At 39.7% G+C, this 19,387-nt stretch overlaps 1 protein-coding gene and 1 long non-coding RNA gene across 3 annotated transcripts in view; one reads left to right on the top strand and one right to left on the bottom strand.

Moving 5' to 3' along the window:
• Positions 1 to 2,844, top strand: part of meis1a (Meis homeobox 1 a) — a 56,281-nt gene extending 53,437 nt beyond the window's left edge. Inside the window, exon 12 of one of the 2 annotated variants that reach the window (XM_023824908.2) lies at positions 1,034 to 2,844. In XM_023824908.2, the coding sequence (XP_023680676.1) occupies positions 1,034 to 1,311 (278 nt within the window). In that variant the 3' untranslated portion in view covers positions 1,312 to 2,844. The remainder of the gene's footprint in view (positions 1 to 1,033) is intronic. The other variant, XM_023824909.2, reaches the window with a different exon arrangement.
• Positions 2,845 to 3,452: 608 nt separating this feature from the next.
• LOC111850719 (uncharacterized) lies at positions 3,453 to 16,740 on the bottom strand. Its single transcript, XR_002839868.2, has 3 exons — positions 16,481 to 16,740; positions 8,977 to 9,002; positions 3,453 to 3,837 (listed from the first exon to the last, which is right to left on the bottom strand). It is a non-coding gene; the product is annotated as an uncharacterized lncRNA (long non-coding RNA).
• Positions 16,741 to 19,387: the final 2,647 nt, after the last annotated feature.

Raw genomic sequence — 19,387 nt, 5'->3', positions numbered from 1 at the left:
GTGGCATTGTTTTGTTGATATTCCACTTTTTGAATGAGACATGCACATTTTTCTAAGTACAGTCATAAAACTAATGTAGCTGATGTCTGTAGATGGATGGATGTGTAGCTGTATTGGTGGATGGGTGATATACCTGATTAATCCCAAGTGGGAAATTCCAGACCAGTCCTGGTTTTATTTGGTATAAATTATGGACGCTTTACGATAACACAAAAAAGTGTTCCATTTGAGGAAACGTTTAATTTTGAAAAATATGTCTTAGGATGTATTATTCTGTGTTTTGAGCAACCGTCACATGGATAAGCAGTTGGGAAAATAGATGGATTATCTGGAGTTGTGTAAATTATCATTTATATGTTGTACATGTCAGTGATGTGCAATTGAATTTCCTCCAGCACATGAAGGAATCTGTGTTTGCATTCCAATATGGAGTTTACTGACATTTTTACATTGGCAAAGTCACAAAATCTGTACAATTAAAATGGCCCCCTCGTGCAGAGTTAAATCACTGGCTTGTGAAGTTTTAATAACACCCTGGCAATACTTTTTCCGTGCCTTGTTAATCTGGGGGACGTTTTAATTGTATGCTAAAAGTCACTGTCACTGTATGAAACAGGTGGGGGCCAGTCATGTGCTGATTTATGTAGGTCTTTGGTAGAACGTGCACAGGTGGTGATCAGGCCACAAGTTTCATTAATCTGTGCAAAATCCAGAAACCAAACCAGCAAACTTTCAGCTCTAGGACAGCCATCTTGGGCGTTGGTCTGACTCTATGGGTCTAATTATAATGAAACCTTATAAATATAGTGTCAAGTAAATATACATTATCTGCAAAACAACAGCAAACTTTCATATCTAGGGCAGCCATCTTGGATGTTGATCTGTCACTATGGGTCTGATTATATGTATGTGTGTGTGTGTGTGTTTCTGCTTTGAATGTATGTTAAATACAGGCATCAGTGCAGTGCCTGACGGCCTGATTAGTGGTGTTGTGCTGGCCTTTCCTGATCGCCTGTTTCCCGCTTCTCCCCAGGACTGCAAAGCATGCCCAGGGATTACATGTCCCACTGTGGTTCGATGGCCATGGGACAGCCCAGCTTCAGCCCACCCCAGATGCCCCCCCACTCTGCTCAGCTGCGGCACGGGCCCCCCATGCGCCCCTACATTCCTGGACACCCCCCCCACCCGGCGATGTTAATGCACGGAGGGCCACCTCACTCCGCCATGCCCATGTCAGCGTCTAGCCCCCCCATGCTGAACCCAGGAGATCCCTCCATGGGGGGGACAGTCATGGACATCCATGCTCTGTAGTGTAAGATTTCGTGAGACAAAGAAACAGAATGAAACGTCGTGATTTTACGCCTTTTTTTTTTTTTCGTTTTTAGGAAACTTTAATATACTGGCTTCTTGCAGAGACTGAGGATCTCCATCCCCAGCATCAGATCTGGACCAAGAAGAAGCTAATGTCTGTATTTCCTGGGACCCTTTTGACACAGGAAGTGCACTGGAAACATAACAGAAAAGAAACAAAGGATAAAAAAGTCCATTTTAACAATCTCTGCTCCTGCGGGGGTGAGGGGGAAGTGGACTTGCTGTAAATTGTTGTAAAATTACTTTGGACTCTCAAGGGAACTGAGAAAATATGTAAATTCTCTTGTATTGCTCTGAATATTACGTTGTTTCTTATAGATTTTTTTTTAAAGAAGGATGTGAATTCCCCCCCCCCCCCCCACACTGTGTGTGCCATGTCCATAGACTCTGAGCCCCCCCACCTCAATTTTGACAAATAAATACATGGATAAATCAGCAAGCTCTAAGGTCGATAAGCCGTGGTTTGCCACTGTGACGGCTCCTTCTGGGGTACCACAAGGCACCGTCCTGGGGAAGACCCAGTTCTGGCCATTTCCTTTGTCTTCCCACCTAGAGGGTAGCATTTGCATGTGTAAACATTTTGTTCATCAAAACTGAATTTGCCTGAACAGATTTGAAAGGGAATATCTGGGGGGGAAATCAGCAGCAGATAGAAATTTAACCACAGGAGGTTAAGAGGGGGCAAAGTGGAAGAGGAAGAAGAAGAAAAAAACATCTTCAATCGTCACTTTTTCACATCTGTCTGCATTGCAACTAAAAGTGGCTTTTGAAGCCAAAATACAACTTATAAAATTAAAAGAAACCTTCTTCTGCTTAAGACACCTTTCCCATGGTTACAGTTTGGATACTTTACGTTGTAAATAAATACTTTTGTGGAAAAAAAAGAACTGGAGGAGACCGAGCTGTAGTATTTGCTTTAAGAAAAGTTTCTATGCTTAAAATGTCTCTATGGAAAGCAGATTGAGGCTTTGTTGTGGTTTAATAAATACTTTTTTTCTAGTGAGCAAAGTGAACGAACCTTTCAATTTTGCTTTAGTGTATTATGATTTTAAAAATGGCATTTTATACGTATGGGCATTTTACAATCACATGAATCACAGTTAAAAAGCAGTATTCAGGCACGGATACAGCCCAAACGAAGTGTTTGTATAGTTCGTGTTAAAAATCCCAAATAACTTAAGGTGACCGTGTCATCGTATAGACAGCCTTTCCAACGCACAATGAGAAGGACAAGCCACACAATTGCAGCCGGGCTCTCCGCGGCTTCCCGAAACTGTTTGAAGAGACCATATTGTATTAAACAGAAAAGCGTGGCTTTTGGCAGCCTAGCACACCAAATTTAAGAGTATAGCTGCTATTTGAAGATTTTGCTTATATTACTAAACACGGATAATGTTAAAAACAATTCTTACTTTTTTTTGTAAATATGCGGAGGAGAAATCAACTATAAATTAAACGTTTTACAAAACACCAGATGCATGTCAAGGGGATTATTTATTTAGCACAACTTGCACTAATGTTTGCACAGGTACCCTGGATAACCCCGAATTAGCGCGCAGTGCATCTAACTCAGTTTCACATTTGCACAGACACACTTGAGAAAATGGCGAAATGGGCATATAAACCTCTTTCGATTTCTATGTTTATCGGAAAAATGCAATGCAGTGCAGCAATACTTGAGTTTCGGAAGTGCCTGGTTTACACTCCTGCGCACCAAACGCCGCGTCTGCCCGCCCTGTGCAGAAAGAGGATAGCCTATGTGGGGTGGGGGTTGGTCTACTAGTCTGGATACAAATGGGGAATTATCCCTCGTTTAGCATTAAAATTCGTTTAAATAAAATTGCAACAAACACTTAAATAGGAAGATTAGTTCCCCCTCACGCCTTATTGCACCCAGTCAATGGCTCAGTTAAGAAGGGTTTAAAATCTGTACCCCAGCTCTCAATTCTCGCATGGACTTTCTTAAACAGACCAAATTTCAAAGCCGGAAAGCATAAAATCCACTCGCAACAAAGGGTGGTTTCTTTCCGTTTATTTGATTAATTTTACTTTGATGGGAAGAAGAGGGGGTAAAACTACAAACCAAACTGAATCTTATCTCTGAGAAGTACACAATCGTCGAGGGCAAACAAAACATGTGTGTGCATCAATATGCAATTCACCCCGAACACTTTCCTTGGAGATAGTGGCGTTTTGCAAAACTATCTTGATTTTCTTTTACTTTGGGGTCCCAAGTGAATTCTGCCTCCGTTAAAAAAATGTGCTATTTAAAATGTGTCGACGTTTTAATTGTGCAGCTTTTGCCAGTGCTGGTCTCCGGGTTTGAATTCCTGGCTGCGACTGTTTGCAGCTCCGGAGATGGACGCGGAAAAATCCCATGTTTGACTGCCATCTTTAGGGGGTCGGGGAAACTGTACCGCTGCCTCTCCTCTTGTTCGGCCTCCTTTTAAAAAAGGACGAACGTATCTGAAACATCAAAAATTAATTAAAAATCGGATCCTAACCCAACACAGTGACCTCTTACACAAAGTTAACAAAAAGTAAAGTTTTTTTAAAGAAAATGTTGCATATAACGTTGACTTCTGAAAGTATTTTAGTTTGGCTTTTGTCCTACATAAAAAGGCAGAGTACTGTTAAGGTTTATTCGCTGAAATACATTGTTTTGGATCTCGCCCAAACAACTGAAATGCAATATTTTCTCTTTTATATACAAGTGAAATGCCTCAACAGCTCCTATATGTTACAGTGCGACATTTTACAGACAGCAGATTTAATAGTATTTATGGAACTGGGAGGTTTGTAACATCAGGAAATTTCTTTGAGTGTTTAAATAGCCTATATTTCAAATTATTAGCACGAAAATACTGTTTAACTATTTGAATGTCCAGTAAAATAATGTAGCGTGTTTGGAGTACACTTATGGACCTTTCAAATTCAAAACTCATTTAGGCCTACGTCAAAACTTCATGACCCACAATACACTTCTGTTGCATTTTTCGGAAACACTTGATCGTTTTTCTGAATTGGATCAGCATGGGTTGTGGGCGCTTAGGTAGACGCTGAAGGTGTCACACATTTAAAATCGCTCGGTAAACACTGGAGATTTACATTTCAGACATGTGTCCTTGATGATGTGTCGCTTGTGCTGCCAGACGGGTACAGCATCGGAATGTCAAAACATTGTTCCTATTGATCTCTGTGAGACGGAAAGCCATGTTTAATATAATAATAACAAGAAAACTCAGAAGCCAGGTAACGCTAAATAGAGACCATAAACATAAACGCTATTTATTTTTTTGTAACATTCTGTTTTCGAGGCAGTTTTGTTTTTAGCCTATATATTTAGAGCGGGGAACTATAGCTGTTGGCTTGGAGACAACCCCAGCCCCTTTTTATTTTCTGTCCAATAATCTTTATGAGGTTGCGATAGCATAGATTTGTATTTTACGCTGGATCTCGCTTTGCAGAATAAAAATAAACGTTCTATACCACATGAAAACAAAATAATTACTGTACAAATTTTAATCAATATGCTGCTGAATCTCCAATAAACCCAGATACAACTTAAATCTAACAATCAAAACACACAGGAAACGCGCTTAGAACGTTGAAAGTTTGTGACAGTTGTCACGTTTACACGTACACATTTGTTAATTTATCTGCCTTTTTTTATCCAAAGTGACTCAGTAGAGGGAAGGGTCAAAATGTTGTTGTTGGAACAACGTGTTCCACTAATACAATATTACAATAATAATATAGCACCTTAATATTAATTAACTTCATTTAATGATTTTTCATACTGATATTCACCCAATTGTGCCAGTAAGAGAAAAATAATATAAAAAACATCAATGGAATCACACAACAAGCTAACACCTACATTATGACTAGACATTTAGCAGGGGTGTGTATAAAGGCATAAACTTAACATAACTGTTCTCTGTTCATAAAAGAGACAAACGATAATCAAGTATTTGTCTTCTTTTAGGTGCCAGCCAATAACATTCCTGAGTGACAGAGTGACATACATACTGCAAAGCTGTCACCGCAAGACAATGTGTTATTAAGAATATGATCAATAATAGTTTGATTCATTGTATCAATAATGCTGCATACAGACAAAAATCTGCAGTTTACAGTCTGGCTAATGGACAAAGTCAATCACATAGTATAATCTTATGGATTAAAAAAAATACTATAATTATTATTAAAGTGCTATGAAAATATTATCTAAACGATATTAAAAGTGTGTGGAAAGCTTAAAGCAAATTGTGTCCTGTTTTTGCATGGACAACAAACAAAGTTCGAGGTGTGTGCGTGCGTGTGTGTGCGTGCGTGTGTGTGTTTTCTGTGAATCAGCGACGGCTCCATCCATACCTTATGTCATAGAAAGCCCATTTTCATAATGAAGATAAACGCCGTTAGGTCAATATAAACGCGCGCGAGGCATAGGGGCACGTATATGTAGATAGTGATTTCAGTCAGTGCTGTGCAGATGCTCCTGGGGTTTGTAGACGGTTAGGGTTAGACTTTACAGTTAAGTTGTATTATTACTTACATAACACTGAACATAATACATTACTTACCAGGCTGATACTTTCACTAACTGATGATGATTATAATAATAATAATAATAATATTTTAGGCTGCATGGTGGTTAGCCCTGTCACTTTACATTTGTGGGACCCGGGTTCAAGTCCCCACCATGGCTCCATGTGTGTGGAGTTTGCGTGTTCTTCCCATGTCGTCGTGGGGTTTCCTCCACTTTGCCCCCTCACTCCAAAAACATGCCGAGGCTAATTGGAGTTACCAAGTTGCCCATAGGTGTGTGTGTGTGTGTGTGTGTGTGTGTGTGTGTGTGTGTGTGTGTGTGTGTGTGTGTGTGTGTGTGTGTGTGTGTGTGTGTGTGTGTGTGTGTGTGTGTATGCATGTCCTGCAATGGATTGGTGCCCCATCCTGGGTTGTTTCTCACCTTGTGCCCGTAGCCCCCAGGATAGGTTCTGGACCCCCCATGACCCTGAATAGGTTAAGCGGTTTCGAAGATGGATGGCTAGTTGGATAATAATAATGTTACTTATAGATAATGGTCTGGTATAAATTAAATTATATAATGGTTCAGGTCCCTTGTTCTCTCAGTAGCGAGGATTATGGAATATCCTGTTATTTTCATAACTTTGAGAATGTGTGCTGTTCTCTTGTTTCTCTCCATCCACCTTACCACAGGTATCTCTCTGACATGCAGCAGCACAAACAGAAATGTGAGGGAGCCACAGGACAACAGACCATATCCCTCTGAGTAAGAGTCAGGGAGTAGAGTGTGTGTAGATGATGGGATTGGGCTCTGCACTCTTAGTTTTACTAGAATATGTGTGCAGATGATGGGATTGGGCTCTGCACTCTTAATTTTACTGGAATATGTGTGCAGATGATGGGATTGGGCTCTGCACTCTTAATTTTACTGGAATATGTGTGCAGATGATGGGATTGGGCTCTGCACTCTTAATTTTACTGGAATATGTGTGCAGATGATGGGATTGGGCTCTGCACTCTTAATTTTACTGGAATATGTGTGCAGATGATGGGATTGGGCTCTGCACTCTTAATTTTACTGGAATAGATCCATGGAACAGGAAGGCATCTATAGGACTGAAATTCTGCTCAGATTAGCTCTCTTCCTATTCTCAGGTCAGGTGGCATCTCATGCACAGGTAGAAATACGTCAAATTTTCTTCAAAAACAATCTGCCAGAGCAAAGAATTAAACTGATGCATCATATGTCAGTATACGGAGGTGGATAATTGATTGGATTTGCGAAAGGTCATCAATGTCTCTCCTACATGGTTCTGCGGCAATGTAATTTTAGCTTTACTGTAAAATTGAAAATATGTCCACTGGTTAAATGTTTGAAAAATCGCATTGATTAATGACTCCATTAAAATATCCATTCATATTTTACACTGTTGTGGTACATGTACGTGACTGAAGAAGAAAATCTGCGAATCCCACCTATTTTAAAAAATGCTACAAGATAGATTAGCCATGTTGCGACATGGGCAGAAAAATCAACAGCCAAATTCCCATAATTTTTTCCTGTGCGGACTGCATGACAATGACTCGACTCTCTTTATTACAGACCTAGTTGACTTACGGGCTTTTCTGCAAATCATCAAGTGCATTGATACGCATTCAGGTGTGGGATATTTTATTCTTGCAAATACAGGCAATAAAAATGTGCAGTATTTAATATATGGACACACGCAACTGGGCCAAGTAAAATGCAGTTTAGAATAGCAACTGTACTCCTCTGGGACTCGGGAACACAGAGCAAACACTCGTCCTACGGCAACTTCTCAAAAGGCGCAGAAAAGGTAGAGAAGACAGGATGTACAACAGTACAATAGCTTAACAGAAAGCGTCATTTGAATTCACTCTGTAGTTGCACAGCTAGTACGTGCAACGTGCCAAGGAATGTAGCTGTGCAGCAAAAATGTTCTGGGCCTTGGTTTGACCCACACATCTCTGGACTATCGGCGTTTGATAATGCACAGGTTTCTCTTTCACATGGTGTACATCAAAATAAATCATACAGTCAGCAGCGCAGCTAGAAATTCTGGGCCCACAGACAAAATGTCACTATGCCGCCTACATTATTTTATGTTATGTATTGAAGGGCCCCTGTAAAGTGCGGGCCCCCTGAAGCCGCCACGGTACAGGCTGACGTCGTTAGCTATTGGAATGCATACAAAAGAAACCAATTAGCTGTAATTGTTAAGGGCGATACTGTGTGATGTTAATAGTTTGGTTTTAAAGCAGGAAAAAACTAAAAGCATCTATTTTTCATTCTGCTTAATCAGAATTCAGGTCTGCAGTGGATCAGGATGAAGTGAAGTGATGAGCTGTCACGCCACCACAAGAAAATGTGTCCTCTGAATTTTACCCATATTTGACATCATTGCTATAGCAGGGGGTAGCTAATTCAGCACCTGGGGAGTAATGCTTGGGGGTGGTACCTCAGTGGTACTTTGCTGGTTGGGGATTCTAACCTGCTGTCTTTTAATTGCAAGCACACTTCCCTAACAATTAGGCCACCACTGCACAGGATACCATAGCCAGGATGGCAAGCCATTTCAGGGCACATGTACTCGTAAGTACTCACACATACTCACGGGTCCTCACATGTACTCACAGGTACTCACATACAATTCTTGAACTGCAAGTGAAAACTTGTATAAACACAGAAATATCATGCGGAATCTGTCCCGGAAGTGAGAGGCTTCTGGGATATTCCATAATCCCCTAACCCTAATCCATGTTGGAAATTTTATATTTTCAAATATGAAAGTGTTTCTGTTGACTTAATGTATGTCTAGCAATGTAAACAAGGACTCCTGTTGCTGTGTGCATTTAGATAAAAGCCGGTGCGTGGGCTGGCAGGCTTGTCCTGATCGGGTCCGAAGTGAGCTTCCAGCAATGATTGTCTCAGCTAGAGAGTCCTGGAGGCGTCTTCTTGAACTCCCAGAAGTCCGAATACGGGCGATGTTTCAATAGTCAGTGAGCACAGGAGAGAAGCATGACGTTACTGTTGGAAAAAAATGGCACACTTACCGACTTCAAGGTCATCTCCAGGGCCACTACAAAAATGAAACGTATAATTAAATAAATAGCCTCATTAAGTGTGTCTGCCATTTAGAAAGAGCCAGGCATAGAGACATGTTAGTTTAATATGGGGATGATGCAGAAATGTTTGGTGATGGCACTTCATGGTAGAAACCTTCAGACAATAGAGGATCTGACTGTAGCTCTATGTGTAGTTGTATATCAAGATTTAGAAGGCTTATCTGAAAAACATCAAAATCACAACAGCTGTAATAGACAACATTGATGAGAGTCATTACCTTCAAGGCGTTCCAGCTTAGTAAGTTATCTGCAGAATTGCAGAGCCATGATTAGATGAGGTGCAGTGGACCTTGGACACTGGGCCAAAAGTGAAAGGAAGGTCTATATATAGAACCACTGTCCACTGGCTATAGCAGGAATGAAGTAATGTGTGTCGAGTGTAATAGGAACTGAGAGCTATTTAACTACCAACTACAAAAGTGTTGTAAGTGTCTTACGAATTATGAGTTGCTCATGCCAACATTAATGTCCAGTGGAACCTCGAGCCGAAAATATTCTATTACAATGGCCTTACTGGAAAAGCTAATGGTTTCCAATTCTCAGTCCTTTGGGACCAAATTTGGAATGGATTCAGATTTTGGGAAGAGACTGAGTTCAAAGATGAAAGACACAGAGCTAATTAATTATTCATCGTAGCTGCTATGACTAATCAAGGTCTCGAGGAAAAAAAACGCATGGAGGACATTGATCGCAAAGTTGTTAGCAATCTACGCACTTCAACTGAGACATGTAACACCAAGCATATGCTAATACTGGTCGTCTGCTGGTGTTTTTTATTTAAAGCATAGAATTTGTCCTACGTAGAAATTGAATATTCAACAAAAGTATGCCAATGGAGCTTGAATTTGTAAGCTGTATGAATTCAAATAATGGAATGTGTTTTATTTGCATTGAATTGAATTTGAAATTGAAATGCAATTGAAAGTGAATTTGTTATTTGTATTTGGTATGCAAACTTACTAGGCAGGTCACGTTCAGCAACAGCTGTCATGCATGGTACGAGACAAAAAGCACCTACAGACATTGTAATATAACATATACATATATGACATGCATAGTACCCAAGGTGATTATATATAGTATATATAAGGTGATTACTAACTCAAATGTGGAAATAATAGAAGGTACTGCTGTGGGAAGCTGAATTACACACAGATGGGGGCGGAGATCTAACTTGTTTTTATAATTGGAAACTTTTTTGTCTCCTGGCAACATTGTGATGGAGAATCATGTTTACAGAACAGGGTACCAACCACTAGCTGAAGAGTAAATGAAAAGTCAGTAAAAGAGGGTGAGATGGAGAAAACTCATCCAGCGTGGCAGAGTTACATCCCCGTACTGCTCCCACAGCACGCGAAACTGCCATTTTGACACAGTAACAGAGTAACAGACAGGATGGCTGTCGTTGCAAGAAAACGTGAAGCAGTTCCTAAAGAAACTCATTGAGCAGCATGTTGCCATCTTCCACGGCTACCTGAGGCAAGCAAATCACCCTTAGCAATAAATCAGGACGATGTCAGTAAAGTATCGCAAAGCGAAGGCCTCATGCACTGGGAGGTAGGGGTGTAGAAAGGAGAGTTAAAAATAAAATCTGTAGAACGGAGCCAAACGATTTTAATGCCCAAGCACACGTCTCTGACAACCTCTGCAAGGCAAACAAGTGTTCATTTCATTTCCTGTCAAACGCCAACTGCAGAACCACAGACGAGAGTAAAGACTTACGCCCTGCAGTCCGGGTTCGAGAGATGGCACCGAATCACAGCATTCTCTCCGCATTCTCTCATCACACCCGGTTATGCTTATTGATTTATACACTCATCGATACTAATAATGCATGGATCCCCAAACTTAGGTCATACGTTCACATCCTGCAGTGGCAGTGCATTGGGATATGCAGCTCAGATTTGATACACAAATAAAAGCAAACAATAAAAGAGGCAGACAAAAGAGAAAGCAGGAATGTCTTCAGCGACTCTCCGGCAAAAAACTTGCAGCCAAGCCAAATAATTGCATTTTGCTTATCCAGTTTTGCTAAACAAAAAACTGCTTCAGTGACTGTATAGCTTTTAAGTCCAAAGAAATTATATCAAGAATTCCTCCATAAAATGAAAATGTTTCCACTCTAGACAAAAGTCTTGTGAACTAAAGTTTATATAACTTATCTGATGACATGTCTATGACTTTGTTATTGAAGATATCAAATGTTGACACTCAAAATAAATTAAAGGCTTTTTACTTGCCTCTATAAACTGTGATATATTAAATAAGATGTGTCCTGAGTAATTCCGAATTCCGAAGCTAGCTCAAAGTTTGTATACAGAGCAAACTTGGGAAAAGTATGTTTTCATATATGCACAAGGTTCTTATGTTTATATAAATGTATGTCTAAGTAGATGTTACATTTAATTCTTGTAGTTTAATGCCTGTCTTAATGTAACTATTGTTTTAAATAATTGATTTTTAAATTACTATATAGCTGCACGTATAAGATCCTGTAGCTTAAAGTGTGATTAATTTGTCAAATATCTTTGACAAATGTGTTTTTCCAAATATATCTACTTCTATTTTGGGTCATGTCGGTAAAATAAAATGATTACCCTTATTAATTTATTTTCAGTTGCAATAGATATATATTTAAACAGAAATACAAATATAACAAATGCAGCACCATGGATATAATACAAGATAGAAGCTAATGAGTGGAACTTAATGACTGTATGATTTAGCACTGGAGGCTCTGATGCAGGGGGGCAAATCCAGTGCATTGAAGCAGAGCCATCTGGGACGATCCATGTGGCTTCAAAACCCGGGACACTGCGATTTCCTCACTGGCCCTGTGCATTACAGCAGAACAAGCTATATTATTACAATATTGTTATATTAACTTTAACATTTTTTGCATTTAGAGGGGTCACCTTCTCTGTTTATGACTTATTATTTACAATACATTAAACTGAAATTTATTAGTTTACAATAATTGTAACAATGAAATTATTATATATGTTATTTGGTGTATTAATAAAAAAGTGAGTTCAGCTGAGGTCTAAAATCAAGACCTTATTTTAAACATTCCTAAGTTATTTCAATGAAATATTCTTCCCAAATAACCACAATCAATTGCATCCCGAGGATCATCAGAAGAGAGCAGTAAGACCTAATTAATAAAATGCAGAATAGACTGTGCAACTTCGATCGATGTTATTGACAAGACAGAAAAAAAACAAAGTAGCATCCACGTGGACAAATTAACAAAAAAAAAAAAACACTGTAAATGAGCAAAGTGCTCTGTGAGTCATTCTCTATGTGGTTTCAGTGCAGAAATATAGACCCGTGTTGAAGGTCAAGTGGCTGGAATTAAAAGTACTGCCGCAACCAGTGCATAAACAGAGAGAGTGAGTGTTTTTAGCGTTTGATCGGGAGGGATTCAGACCAAAAGCTACTTCGCTGCCATTTTTAACGTCATGTGTTTCCTTGGCGACTGTGCTTCATCTTAAAAGGCTCTGGGCTCTGGGATTGTTAGCGCAAACCACACCATTTCCCGCACCATCATTTATCACTGTCAACACATAATGATTCCCCCAGCAGCTCCGTATTGATGTTTTTAATTGCATTATCTCACGTGGGGGAGGGTGGTTCGACTGAGGTGATCAATGCAACTGAACCATAGATTCCAGGGCCAGTGGATGCAGAGGTCCAATTTGTTCATATAATATGCTGACTATCTTTAACGGCCTGACCAAGATAGATCTGATCCGATGCTAGTCGGACAATCGCATTCTTTAATGCACTTTAAAACGTAGGCCAAAATAAACAAAAAAGTTGCATGGCATGGATGAAAACTCGATAAAGCATGTGTCGAACCATAATGTAATTGCGATGAGGAATTAAAATAAATTGCATTTCATTGCAAGTACAATTAACATTGCGTCGAAATACCATAAGAAATGAGAAAGGATGCTAAGAGTCTAAAAGCATTTATGTGTCATGTTTAAAACTTCACCAATTAAAAGCAGCGGGCACTTATACTGAACATGTATATTAAAGTGTGCGTAATAAGTTCTGACGTTTGATCCTGTAAACGTGGTTCGGGAGAATTAAGGAATGATATCACATTTCAGACGGATGACGCCATCTTCAAGGCTAAGTGTTTATATGATATAGCCTAACCACACACACGACTATTAGATTACACTTTTAAGATAAGATAAGATAAGATAGATAGATAGATAGATAGATAGATAGATAGATAGACTGTTTAAAACAATATTTATTGTAATGAATAATATCAAATTTGATTTAGAATGCATTTCACTTTTTTCTTAATGTGATAGCTTACTTTTTTTGTCGTAAAATTCGATGTTGCATTTTAAATTTGTAAAACTAAACTAATATTGTGAAAAGGTAGTTTAATGCATCACCGCAAAATCTGGAGAAATAAAAGGGGAAAAAAAACAATTCATAAATCTTTATGGCATAAGTAGTTTATCAGACTGCATCATATTTCAAGATACGAAAATTATCCCAATAAACGCATTTTTGTTGATATTACTATTATTTATTGCCATTTTGCGTAATGTAAAATTATGTATTTCTTTTTACTGACACAGCAAATTTACACAAAATAAGATCATATGAGCTTGACTGTTAGGCTTCATATGGGTTTAATAATACACAATATGTAGCATCAACAATCCAATAATATTTATAATGTAGTATTTAATCTCTTTCTTATCTTAAATACGTAAGAATTAGGTTTCCCCCCCAGGTACAGAATTAATATGTTTATGATTTAAAAAAAATAGCACTAACTTAACAAAATAAATAAAAATAATTTAAAATTGGAATTAACATCTCAGTCAACACCTGGATTTGCCTGGCTTCCGCTCCACAAACGTCTCACCCCACGACGCATCCCTCACTCCCGCCGCTCCCGCCCCATCCTGGCACCGCCTTAAACATCTCCCTTTCCCCCTTCATCCACCGCCCCGTCTATCAGTTCAGTTACATGGGGCGGGAGCGCTGATAAATTTGAGGTCACTTTGCCAAAGGCTGGCCAAGGTCAGAGCAGACTTGGGCTGTTTCAGGTATCAGCCGAGGGTATCCCAGCACGGATCTTCTCTTCACCTGATGAGATCCGATCCAATGAGGGCGATCGAGACGCCCCGGGAGAGCCGCCCGACCCCCGCCTGCGCTCCCTGCTGTTATCAACAGTTCAGCGGGATGCCAAAACGCACTGAACATCCTTTCACCTTCCCTTTCTCTTCAAATGAAGTATTGCGTTTCAGTCATACAATAACCAGTTATGTTAGCTCTGCGCTTTGATCTCGGTACGTCCCACAGTAACAACGAACTAATGTGGTACGACTCGTGCAAGCAGAACTGGAAGATGCATAACATTGGAAGGGGTACATTTCTGGTATAAAAAAACTAGCCAAACATGGTTTCTAAATGATACCTGCTTACTGGTTTTATTTGAATCGGCTAAACATGTAGAAATATATTTTAATTTGATGTGTATTTCAGTTTACGGGTTCGTCTTATTTTATAGTTGTTTCATTTTATAATTTTAGTTACACTTTTCTAAACCTTTTTTTTTTTTTGCTAATAAATGTTTTAATAGGTAGATGATAGGCTATATGGATTCTAAGGCAGAGGCCTTAACTGGGCGGCCAGAAAAATAATCTCAGCATCTGTTAGTTTCCAGATGGAATGAAATGAATGGTTATAGCGCTAAAAACCTGCCAGTTCACAAGTGTAGTAAATTACTCATTAACGCTTAAATTTTTTTTACTAATGAAACAGACCGCGGTAATAACCTAACGCAGGTTATATGTATAAAACAAACAATACCGGTGCACCTTGGGCGATGCTCATTAAATATGAAAAACTTTCATTGCTGTTGTGGAAATTATGGGAAATTACGCAGTCGTGCACTTTGTTTTCCTGTGACATTCACCTGTCTATTAAATTTGTGTTGAGTCCGTGGGGATGACGGTGAATTGCTGAGTTTTCTCTGGAGATGATTCCCTGAAACCTTCACTTGGGGTATTGTGAGCGAAAGCAGGAAGCAGAGTCATTTCTAACCTGGAGAAACATGACCAGATGTGACATAACTTCGGCTGTCATCGCTACTCGTGATTGCCTTTGTTTTAAGCGAATTCTGTCAATTTTATCACTGCATCCTTTTTGCATGTAGTCGCATTGTGATGCAGGGAGGCTTAAATGTACATCGGATTACGATCCCCTTGAAATTCTTCTTTGACGATATTATTTATTTTTACGTTGCTACATTTACATTATGGCGCGCTCATGTTTTGTCAACCTTTGAAAACGCATTTAATACACCAATGTAGAAGGATAAGAAAATGTTTAAGAGGAATTCAAATACAATTCGATTCTTGAAAGGGCGTATTAGATAAAAGAACAGGGAAATAAATTGCCTGTCAAAAGTAATTGCACGGTCTGTGTTTTATATAGACAGTGCGCTTATTTATTAGATAAATGTCCGAGTTAACGTTTAAAGATGTTCATCTTGTCAAGCGTGTTTTGCTATGTGTTTGATACCATACTGCTGTTCTGGTGCCGTAAGTGCTGTCCCGGCTCCACGGGACTGAATGTGACAGGCAAAACTGCCAATGTCAATTTGCAATGTGTTGTTAAAAACAGCAAGAACACATTCAAGTTAAACGGTTTTATTTCAGAAATACATACAGCCCACAGATAACTATATTGGCGCGTTTCAGTATAAGTAAAGGCATCATCCGTGTTTTATTGGTACAGTAAACAACGTGTATGACAAAGAAAACAAAAGGCTGCATTTGTAGGCCTACTTATGGGTATACGAAAAAATACCAGGTAATAACTGAAATATGTTTAATATGTTTAGTGGATATTTTAAAAACAATGTTCTGCATTTTATGACATTCATTTATTACACATTCCTTAAAAACAATAGACTCGGGAATTAATTTAAAAATTCTAGGTTTGTAAGGTCCAACATGTAGCTTTCCATTATTATTCTGACTGCATAAAAACAGATACTTTGGGCCAGGGTTCTATTTTTTTCCTTTTGGCATGTATCTAAGTAAATGTTTTCCAGAGTCATATTAAATGACCGCGCCAGAGAAGGACTCTGATTCCCTTTATTCTTTGCTTCAAGACTTTATTACCAAACAACCCTTTGGGAGCCGAAACCATTATGTATTTTAAGAGATATCGTTATAACAGCAGAGGAATTATTGTTTTAGATGGGTAACGAAAGAGAAATTCGAATGTGCTTATTTATGGCGATGCACCATATTCTGGGATTAAAATGTAATACGAACGGTATTATTATTCTTCTTCTTCTTATTATTATTATTATTAGTATGCCGTTTAATTACACAAAAACAAAAACGAGTGAAGGAAAAACGTCTGCAAGAGGCGGTCTCACCTTTTCATTTTCTAAGCTGCATTTTCACCTTCGAACCGAAACTCCGGGCTTATTAGACATACAGCGAGATGTGTGCGCCGTTGCTATAGTCATTAGCAACTGCCTCTTCTACATGGAGACGCTTTTACTGGCAGGCTTGTGGAAACTATTTGCAAGTAATTATTGGGAGATAGACTGTGCCTACAAATACATTTACTTCATCATGCGTTTAAAAAAAAAACTCCTGTTTCCCATAATTTCGTTCCTCTCAGTGACAACGCTATTCCAGGAGGAGGTGCAGGCGTTGTAGTCACCGGTTGGAACATTTTTTCCCTTCGTTCCCTTCGTCACAGAATGTGAGTAAATGCCATCGATGTCTGCTTATGAGCCAACAATAGGCTCCTGTTCACGGACATGAAAACCTTGGACGGTTGGGTATTTTCTCCCTGTGAGGATAAATGGTGGCATGAAACGGGAAAATGCCGGACAGTAATTGTTAAGTAATCAAAACCTGAGACCCGAATGCTACACTCAGTCATGGAAGACACTGAACAGTTTATTAGCTGATGTCAGAGCTAGCTTGTTCGAAAATTGAATGACTGTCCCAGGAAATTAGGTATAAAAAAAGGCTAGTTTACTGAGAAACACATGGCTTACAGGACTGACCCGCCTGTCTTCTCTCTACCATAAGCATTCGGTCGCTGTGCTTTACTGAGTTGCAAACAAGAACCTTTAACTTGACACCTAGTTTTCTCTGCCCTAAATCTCCCCCCTTCTGTCTTTGAAATAAAAATCTTCGGCAGTTAATTAAGACCATCAATCCATACACTGCTTCGCTGAACATATGCAAAGGTGCACATGAAAATTAAACGGTTTCAGTATCAAAGGATGCAAGAAATGCACCTTTGCTTCCATAATGACTCATCGGACTCTGTGGCTTGGCTTTCCCAGGTTCCCAGGATCTGATTCTGCTTCCCCTTGTGGAACGTTTCACTAGACTGTTGCCCAGGTCAAATCCACTGGGGACAGCACTGGTTTATGTACACGTGGAGCTGTCTGTCCAAGGCAAACACTCCCAGCACGGCCTGGTGAAGACTGGTGAAACAGAGGGGTGGGAACCGACCCCCGCCCGGCTGCCACCAGTGGGAAACGTCAGTGTCAGGCAGGCAAAAGCCAAGGTTCAAGTAACGGCAAGCCCCCCCCCCAAAATGCACGGACACTGAAATAAACACAACTGACTTCTGGCTTTAAAAAAAAAAAAAAGAAACAGGAATCAAACCTCCAATCAATAGAAGGCAAAATGTACAGCCGTCTCCAGGAATCGTGCTATGGGACTTACGAAAGTTTGTGTGGCACTGCTGTTTTCTTAAGAAAAAAAAAAAAAAGGAAAAAAAGGAATCAGGGATTGCACGATTGACAAAGCAAATTTTGACTGGGGGGGGTGGGGTGCTGAGGAGGGGTGGGGGTGGAGAAAGAACAGGGAGCAGTAAAGTCAGTATTCTCCGCAGACTTCCAAAGAAAAGCAATGGGCTCCGTGCTTTGAAATTTATGGGCCATAGACAGTTTATAAGAAGAAATGTAGCCCATCCAAGTAGCTGGCTGATTGAGCACATGGGAATTCTCAGCACAGGAAGTCTAGTTTTGGAATATTACTTATCCTGATAAAGATGTTTTTCTTGTGGAGTAGAGCTGCTGGGAGCCCAATGGCCACTTACTACTTTAACCCAAATATAAGGGGGAACTACTGAGCCTTTAAGTTTTACATCCACAAACAGCTCTCCCCGTGAGCTTGGGTTCCTACTCTATCTCTCCGTTTCCCGAAACGCTGGCAGTAGTTACGTGAAGGTAGGGAGAGAGCAGTCAAAGAAAGCGTTTAAGGCTATTTTTCTAGGTAATAGGAGTGAATGTGCAATTTCACATTAGAACACATGCAAATTAATACTAACACCATACAAACAAAGAGGAATTTCTACTGTTCTGCAAAAAGTTATCGGAATCTTGTTGGATGGCTAGATGAACACCGCTTCAGTTCCCAAACCTTTCCTCAATGCCACCTCACCCATTCCATGTATTCATTAGATTTCACCACCAGTTTAGTTAATGAATTAATTAATTCAGTGAGGTGTCGATCAGCCAGACAATTGGACATTGCTGTATTGCATGGTTGCTGCAAATACTGGGGTGACTTCAGGAGAGGTTTCGAAATGGCTAAGCTGATACACTTTGACAGACACAAAGACACCAACATTAAAATCATTTAGTCATCATTTTCTGTGACTGCCTAAGATTTTTGTGTGGTACTGTAAATTCATTTAAACTTTTCAAATAATGGTAAGCTTGGTGCGAAGGAAAATCAAAAGAGAAGAAAAATAATGGCTGTTTAAATGATATCTGTGTCCTCGGTGCATGGACAATAATATATAGGAATTGTGTATAACAAATACAGAATTGAACAAAATAGATTTTGAGTGGGAAAATATGTAAGGATAATGTCATATGTCAATATGTAATGAATATCACACTTGGCCGCATCGCAAGCATGAGAAAAATCCTCCCAGCGTCCAGTCAATAAACGGCGCCGCTTAAAAGCAGGGAAAGGGCCCTGAAACAAAATGCCCAAATACTGCAGAGACATCAAAAGGTCCCCAGCCATCCTTCACAACTGCTCCGTAGCTGTTTATGTAAAAATAGATCCAGGGCCACTTAGACATAAAAGAAACAAATTCTTCAGACGAGATGGCCGTTCCTGCACAAGGCTGCTCGTTTAACACGGAACGCTTTTAGCACAGGGCAGAAGAGCTGAGTCAAGGCTATCGCGGGCGGGGCGGCGTTAGAGTTACCCATGACGAGGCGCTCTGATTTATTAGCGATGAATCAGGTATAGGTGCCTCTAAACAGCACATCCATGACGGAAAACTAAATTTCAGC

This window comes from Paramormyrops kingsleyae, chromosome 20 (genome assembly GCF_048594095.1).
Source record: "Paramormyrops kingsleyae isolate MSU_618 chromosome 20, PKINGS_0.4, whole genome shotgun sequence".
In the NCBI taxonomy this organism is placed as follows: domain Eukaryota; kingdom Metazoa; phylum Chordata; class Actinopteri; order Osteoglossiformes; family Mormyridae; genus Paramormyrops; species Paramormyrops kingsleyae.
This window is presented reverse-complemented; position numbering and strand designations above follow the sequence as displayed.